At 46.1% G+C, this 8,354-nt stretch overlaps 1 protein-coding gene across 1 annotated transcript in view; it reads left to right on the top strand.

The window, feature by feature from the left end:
- Positions 1-546: 546 nt before the first annotated feature.
- RASEF (RAS and EF-hand domain containing) overlaps positions 547-8,354 on the top strand; it is a 33,647-nt gene continuing 25,839 nt past the window's right edge. The window contains exon 1 of the mRNA XM_056848101.1: positions 547-1,022. Coding sequence (XP_056704079.1) covers positions 547-1,022 — 476 coding nt within the window. The remainder of the gene's footprint in view (positions 1,023-8,354) is intronic.

Here is an 8,354-nt window from a genome sequence, read left to right as displayed (position 1 = left end):
TGGATTGGGTCCGCGCGGCTCCCCCACGGAGCGCGCGGACCATTGAACATCCTGGGTGGACGTCACGTCAATTAGGCCGGCCCCTCCCTCCCCTCCCTTGCAGGGGCCAGAAGCGCGCGCCCAAGGGGAGCCTCCCGAGGGCTCTGCTCGCAGGCTTCCCGCGCAGCCCCCTCGTCGGCCCGCTCGCCCTCCCCAAGGGCTCACGCCGGCGCTCTTCGTGCCCCCAGAGAGTTCGCGGGGAAGGGGAAGGGGAAGGGGGAAGGGGAAGGGGAAGGGGGGGGCGCAGTTGCTAAACCTGCGGCGGGAACAGCTGTTTGAAAGTCTTGGGAGAACTTTCTCCGCCGAGGGGGCGGGGTGGAGGGCGGCCCCAGGGGGCGAGCCCTGGGAGCCGGCAGGTTGGGCGAGCTCCCGCGGGGGAGGGGGGCGGGGGCCGGGGGCCGCCTCTGCCGGGCGGCTTCCACTTTCTCACGCGCCCGGAGCCGGATCCCGACCGCGCGCCTGGATCCGCCGTCCGGCCCGGCTCCGCTCTCTCCCCCCCCCCCTGTTATGGGGTCCCCCGGAGGAGGAGGAGGAGGAGGGGAGCTGGAGCTGGAGGAGCTGTCCCGGCTCCGCTCGCTCTTCCTCGCCTGCGACCTGAAGGGCTCCGGCCGCATCGAGCGCGACGACTTCGGCGCGCTGTGCCTGGAGCTGCGCGTCCGGCCGGCCGAAGCCGAGGCGATCTTCCAGCGCCTCGACGCCGACCGCGACGGCGCCATCAGCTTCCCCGAGTTCGCCCGCGCCTTCCAAGGCGCCGCTCCAAGGCGGGGCCGGCAGCAGCAGCAGCGGCAGCGGCAGCGGCAGCAGCGTCGGCCTCGGGGCGGCCGAGGAGAAGCGTGCGAAGAGGCGATGGACGCGGAGGGCAGCGAGCCCGAGGCCAGCGACGCCTTCGACCTTCTGGCCGGGGCGGCGGCGGCGACGGGCCCGCGGCAGGCCTGGCGGGACTTCGAGCTCCGGCTGGGCGAGGCAGCCGGGTTCATGCCCAGGTGAGCCCCCCCCCCCAAGCGCCCCTCCTGGCCGTTTTCAGGGTCCCCGCCCAGCGTGTGCGCCGAGGAGCTCTTGTGCCGTTGCGAGCCGGGCACGACGCTGCCGGTTCAGCAGCGGGTCAAGGGCGTTTGTCTGCTTGCAGATGCCAGGATGGGAGGAGGGCTGCACCTGTTGCTTTTCTGTTTCAAAGACATCTTCAAGACACCGGTGGATACAACTCTCTCTCTCTGTGTGTGTGAAGTGCCGTCAAGTCGCTTCCGACTCATGGCGACCCTATGAATGAAAGTCCTCCAAAATGTCCTATCTTTGGCAGCCTTGCTCAGATCCTGCAAACTGAAGGCTGTGGCTTCCTTTATTGAGTCAATCCATCTCTTGTTGGGTCTTCCTCTTTTCCTGCTGCCCTCCACTTTCCCTAGCATGACTGTCTTTTCCAGTGACTCTTGTCGTCTCATGACGTGACCAAAATACAATAGCCGCAGTTTAGTCATTTTAGCTTCTAGGGTCAGTTCAGGCTTAATTTGATCTATAACCCACCGATTTGTTTTTTTGGCAGTCCATGGAATCCGTAACACTCTCCTCCAACACAACTCTAGCAGCAGTTTAAAGACTAGCACGACTTTATTCTGGTGTCAGCTTTGTGGGCCAGAATCTAGTCTAGTGAGTCCTCAACAAGCAAACATTTCTATGGGGGGGGGGGGAACGGCAGGGTCCCAGGGCTGTGAAAGGCAGGAACTATGGGGTGCGAAGTATGTAATTATGTAATATTCACAGGGAGATTTTATGAGAACAGTGATTTCTCTATTTTTCCTGGGCTTAGTTAATGCCAGAGTCTAGGTTTTAGCAAGATTGATGCTCGGCTGTATTCCAGCCAGCTGTCTCAAGCTTGCCCAGTTCTCCTCCTTACTATAGCTGGCGTTCCACATGGCTTTTGTCTCTGCAGGTTGGATTATTCCCAACACAGCCCTTTTTGGTAGTCAGAAGGAATCCCACTTTACATTTTACCTAGCAAAAAAAGCTGACTGGATCCAGCCGTATAATTTCCAAGTCCCTGTTTAGCCCTGAAGTGGGAATTGTGCCAAACTTGATGGCTTTTACTTAAGCAGTTTCCTGGAGTCACCCTTCATTTTATTTTATTGCTTCAGAATGGTCAGTGCAGCGTGTCCTAGGAGATTCAACTACGTTTTTATTGGGTTCTTAATGTTACTATTTTTAATAACATTTTTGTCTTGTTATTGTTTTCTGAGGACTGGCTTGTTTGTCCAACATAGAGAGCAGAAGGGCATTGTTGGCACATGGTTCATACATCCTTTGGCGGATGAGGCCAAGATGGAGTAGGTGGTGTGATTAGGTCTTGTTCTGGGGGCAGAGCTGGCATTTGAGTTTGTTGAAGGGTCTGTTCCCTGGGTTTGTGACTTCCTTAGGTGGTCCACTGTTGTTGATAAGAAGGGGATTTACTCATGTCCTACTAACAATAAGCTAGCAACTGTAGCCAGGAGACTAGGTCCCTTACTGCTGATCAGAGCCCCAGTATAAGGGCTCATTCTGGAGCCAGAGCAACACAAAATTGTGCTGAAGAATTTCGATCAAAAGACAACAATGTGGTGCTTCTAGAGTCGGTGTTATTCTGGCATGTGCTCTTTTGAAATCTCTCCCACTGCAAGCCTGTTGGGTGCCACGTAGCTTCTGGTCTCTCTTGCTGCTTCAGACAAACAGGGCATCTTTTCTTAAAGAAATCTCCTATTACATTAAGAGGACAGAAGAGCTTAACTTTTCTGTGAGATGCCATGCAAATAGTACACAATTTTAGTGGGTACTGCAAAACCATTTTGTTTGCCAGTCCTTTTAATGGGGTGCAGACTGCAGGAACAGGGGTTATTTGGAGCTTTATGCTATATGCTTTAAATTGTGATTTGTAAGCCACCTTGAGTCCCAAGGAAAGGCAGGGTAAACATTAAAATACATTATTTTAGAACATCCCAGATCTGAAAAAGTCTGCTGAACAGCTTTCATAGTGGTGTCTCTTAGCAGACAGTTACTACAGTTAATGAAGGCATTTACTGCTGTGCTGGAGACTTTTTACAACACAAACAAATGAACAAATCCATGAGGTGATCCCCTTTACTGAGTCCGTACCTGTCAGATTCTCTGGTTACACAGGGCTTTTTTTAATGGCAGAGCAGAAAGGGTAGTTGTAATTTGACTACGTAGATTAGTCTGAAAGTCTATACCAGTTCTAATGCAAAAATACTACATAGTGCAAATCCTATGTCATAGCTGTGGGCTGGAGTGTCCAAACCAGTGGTCTGTTACCTTGCGGTTGGGAGCAATATCATGGCTGCCTTCATGAATTTGTCCTGTTAATGAGATAAGAACACTTTGTTGGTGATAGTTGATCTGTTATGTCCATTTTATACAAAAAAGCTAAAGATGTGAAAGATGCTGTTAGCAAATTGTATCACATGATAGTGAGAATAAAATCTTGAGCTGCCAAAAGGGGAGTAGTCAAGCTGAGAGAAATGTTTTATGAGAGGCTAGCTGTTCTCAATTGTAGTACTGTAATCTGAAACCTTACAGGCATTTGATTTCACTTGCATAGTTAACCACTGGGGCATTGGGTACATTGTTCTGAGTACATGATTTGCTGTGACTGGCATACAGAGGAGTCTTCAGTTGTCAGTGTTTTTGAGAAACAGAATACAAAAATTCACTTTTTAAAAGGCTTTTAAAAAATCTCTGTACCCTCCTTCAGACTTTCCCTTCCCTTAAGCTATCTTCACAACAACCCTGCAAGACAGAGAGAGGATGACTAGTCCGAGGTCCCTCAATGGCTTCATGGCTGAGTTGGCCTTCACAATCCTAGTCCAACTCTAATCTCTTCACACCACACTGACTCAAGGGAATAAAAAGATGGCTTTTCCTTTTAACAACAAATACTAAATTATCTTACTACTTCATCCACTTTGTTTCTTTGGTAATAGATACATTGGTTAGTCAATTAAATTGTAGATGATTAAATGAGCACTATTTAATTTGATTGTTTGCGTAGATGTTTACACTTCAGTTTTCTCCCCATTGAGGACCCAAAGCAGCTACGATATCATTCTTCCCTTTGCCACATTATCCTTACAAAGGCAACTCTGTGAGGTAGTTTAGGCGGAGAGTGAGTGACTAGCCCAAGGTCACCCAGCAACCCTCCCTGACAGAGTGGGAATTCGAACCCATGTCACTTACATCCTAGTTAGACACTCTAACCACTAGACAATACTTGCTCTTTTAAACTGGTTATGAACATCAAAGCAAACCTACTGGAGCAGAACAAGGGGCCTTCTGGCCTAGTATTTTTGGCAGTGGTCAGCCAGATACTTCCATAAGGCTCACAAACAGGGCATGAAGGTTCCTGTTTGGAGGTGTACACCATCTGAACATAGCATTTCTATTTAGCATCAAAGCCAACAGTTGAATGTTCACTACCTTGATCTTTAAGTATTGTTCTGGCTTTGGGCTTCTAATAAAATCAGGCACTTCAGTTGCAAGAGAGTTCCCTTATTTCTCTGAACATCTTATTACAGAGAGACTCTTTACACAAAGTGCAAAAGAACATGTTTTTCTCTCACTTCTGAAGCCAGTTGCTTGCTAAGAAGTTGGAATTGGTTGTTAAAAAGGGTAACTAAAATTTAGAAGTGTCTTTCACTGAAATGTGGGGGAACAATGTCTGTTGAACCAGAAATGTTAATGAAATTGCAAGTGGACTCTTTTTTCTTCTTCTGCAGGACTTTTTCTGCCCTACTTCCAGATGTTTCCCACTTTATAACATTGCCATCTCTTTGACGTTATGTTTGGTATTCAAATAGATCTAAGGCTACTTGGTTCCTTTGAGGTACAACACTCTGTTTTAGGACTGCTGCATAGGTCGGGAAGGGAAGGTGTGTGCAGTGAGACTTTGTTTAAACATCTATGTCCTTTCAGTCGGTACACTTATCTCAGTACCATGGAGATGGGTGTTTGTCATAGGGCTTTGAATGTAATCCAGCTACTTTATCTCACAACAGGGTGGTAGAAAATTGCAGTTATCATTGTTTGGCATGAGTGTGCAGACATGTGGCTTGATCCAACTGAATGCAATTCTCATACATTGCATCAGGCAGAACAGGGTCAAGATGAAACGGTTCTGGTGACGAAAGAAACAGCACAACATTAGAAGCTTGGTACAAACTAGACCAATCCTAATTCAGATTAAAAGATACGTTAACCTCTTTTTCCCTTTGAACTCCTTTTGAGTCAGCATGAGTTCTAGAACAAGGTCTTATTTTTCTTTTTAAATGTTCAGAAATGAAGCTATAGTATTCTGTTTTGAGCCTTGATGTTTATATACTTGCCCGGTAATTGCAGATGAAAAGTAAAATGATAGTACCCACTCTGGCCATTTCTGGTATTTTGAACACATAATTGGGGTAATGAAGTTACTGACTATTTAAGGCATGCACATGATGGGAGCTGGGAGCTGGGTTAAGTTGTCTGATAAAAATGGCAAGATATTGTGTGTGGGCTCCTAATTAAAATCCTAGAAACACATATCCAAATCTGTGGTGCCATTCTTCACCTCTGATGTCTACCTCCCTTTGGTCACACCTGCATTTATTGGGAAGAGATGTTTTCTGGTGGTTACTGTATCCCAGTCCAGCTCAGTAGCTTTTGGGAAATAGTATTTCTTGGTGGGTGAAAAACCCAGGTTTGGTAGCAAATCTGGGGACTAAGTTATGATTTGTTACCTTCATTTCTTTAGTTGGTCTAGTTTTGTTTTGCCCTGTGTTTTCTTGCCCTGTCTAATTAACTGAAAAGATGAATCCTCTTTGGGTATCAGGATATCATCGCCATTACATAGAGGACTTAGTAATTTTCTTTGGTATCTCATACCATACAGAGAAGTATTCATGTGCGCTGGGCTGGCTTGTTGCATCTTTTAAGATGCTGAATTATATCTAAAGAGAGGTGGAAATGGTATCACAGAATATCTAAAATGGAGACAGAGAGGCTGCAAGAGAAGCTCTTACCACATTTCTTGTGACAACTTTGTTAGGTTTATTCTGAAAATTTTGTTTTTTATGTCAGACCAGAAGCAAACGAGGCACAGTTTGCTTTTCTCCCCCGAAGCATTACTGTATTGTGTGAAGCCACCCTTACCATGCTGTCTGAAGAATGTATACTTGGAAATAATTCCCACTGAATTCAATGGGACATACATCTTAGTACCGTGTGCTTAGGATTGCATCCTCAGAGAGGAGTCCATAAGCTATTATTATCCTTGGGGAGAAAAAGGATCACTTCTTATTTCTAGTCATACATCATGTTTCCTTTGGTGTTAGATTTGCACATTATCAAGGGGGTGTGATTATTTAGGCATATTTGGAGTATCTTTTTTGAATGTGGAGTCCAACCAAACTCAAACTGAATACCAATACTGATCACTTTAATCACCTCCAAAGGGAGGCTGAAACACAGTTGCATCAATACCTGATCCAAAACCCCTTACTCCAAATATTTCATGCTACCAGTGCAAAAGCATGTAAATACTGCTACGAACGAGTAAGCAAAGCTCCATTGAGTAATTGATGTTCTGTTAAATATTTACTGATGGTATGTGTCTGTAAGTTTCAGGCTTTGGTGAAACATGCTCTAGCTACAGCTGAATTTATAGCATTGCATGAAGTCAAATTTAATTTATTTATTTAATTCATTTGTGCCCTGCTTTTCTCCCCAATGGTGACCCAAAGCGGCTTACATTATTCTCTTCTCCATTCCATCCTCACAACAACCCTGTGAGGTAGGTTAGGCTGAGAGAATGTGATTGGGCCAAGGTCACCCAGTGACCTTCCATGGCATGAGTGGGGATTTGAATCCAGGTCTCCCAGATATTAGTCAGACACTGTCAACCACTATGCCATTTTGGCTCAAATGTAATCTGACAATAGGTCAGAGCTAACAGCAATGAGAGTTTTCTTATGGTTTTAGGCATTTTGAATTAGAGGGTGTAGTCCAGGTTTGTTCTGACTGAATATTTACAGGTAACATTAATGGGCACTCTGAGGACAAGCAAACAATTAAAAAGCAAGACCTAATGAATGATTTGCTTCCCTATAAATAACAATAACAAATACTAGCAATATTTGGCAGAGGCCATTATTTGGCAGCAACTCAGTAGCATTTCTGCCTGAACACACTGAATTATTTATAATAATTTACAGAGATACCCTTTTAGTTATTTGAAGGCTAACAAGAGGTAACATTAACCAGCGGTACAGGTATTCCTAAGGAATAGACATATACAAGCAGGGGACCTGCAAGGAATTGTGAGGCATCTCATTTTCCTTTCCCCCACTATTTCTTCTTTCCCTTCCCTAAAAGTCCCCATAGGATCTCCCCCTTTCCTGCTTCCTTGTCTCTTTCCCATCCACCAGCAAACCCTCCTTTATCTGTCCCCCTGTCTTCAGCTTTCCCTCCTTCCCTGCCCCTGGCAGACTCTGCCTGGGAAAACTATGGCCCTGTTGTGGCTCACCAGGCTGGGCTCTATATCCCCTTCCCACACTGTTTCTACTTTACCTTCTCCTGGCATCCCACACATATCCTCACCTTTCCCTGCTTCCTTCTCTTTTTCTGACCCATCAACCAACCTACCTTTTATCTGCCTCCTATTTTCAGCTATATTTATTATGTAGTTGCATCATTTATACCCTGCCTCTCTCCACAAGGGAGTCCCAAAGCAGGTTACATAATTCTCCATTTTATCCTCACAACAACCCTATGAGATAGGTTAAGCTGAGAATGGATAATTGACCCAAGGTCTCCTAGTGAGTTTCCATGGCAGAGTAGTGATTTGAACCTCTGTCTTCTAGATCCTATTTTGAAACCCTGACCACTACACCGTACTAGCTTTTATGTGGTGGCTGCTGTTAAGCAGTAGCAAGCACCCAGTCCTGGGTGAGTCTTGCAAGTCATGTGCTATCAAGTTGCTGCCAGGTGGTTGCTGCCAGGCCTGGCCTTTATGAGTCATCCCTTAAAGGCCAAAACAACCCTGAAAAGCTCCCCCCCCCCGAGTTTTTCTGACAGAAACCAAAGCTTGAAGGCTAGAGATACTGTTGTGGTTGCCTAGCAACCCACACCAAGGCAACTGAAAAGGTCTTCAGTTTTTCAAACTACAGCTGCTGCTTCTGTTATTTGGGGGACTTTTACCTACCATTTGTTTTAAAGATTTCAGATTTTTCTGCAAACCCAGGATTTTTGTAAGATTTGTGGAAAGATCTCTCTTGTCTGTTCATGGTTCTAATTCCAGATTT

This window comes from Euleptes europaea, chromosome 4 (genome assembly GCF_029931775.1).
Source record: "Euleptes europaea isolate rEulEur1 chromosome 4, rEulEur1.hap1, whole genome shotgun sequence".
Taxonomy (NCBI): domain Eukaryota; kingdom Metazoa; phylum Chordata; class Lepidosauria; order Squamata; family Sphaerodactylidae; genus Euleptes; species Euleptes europaea.
The sequence above is the reverse complement of the archived record's forward strand: the minus strand, read 5'-3'. Positions and strand labels throughout refer to the sequence as shown.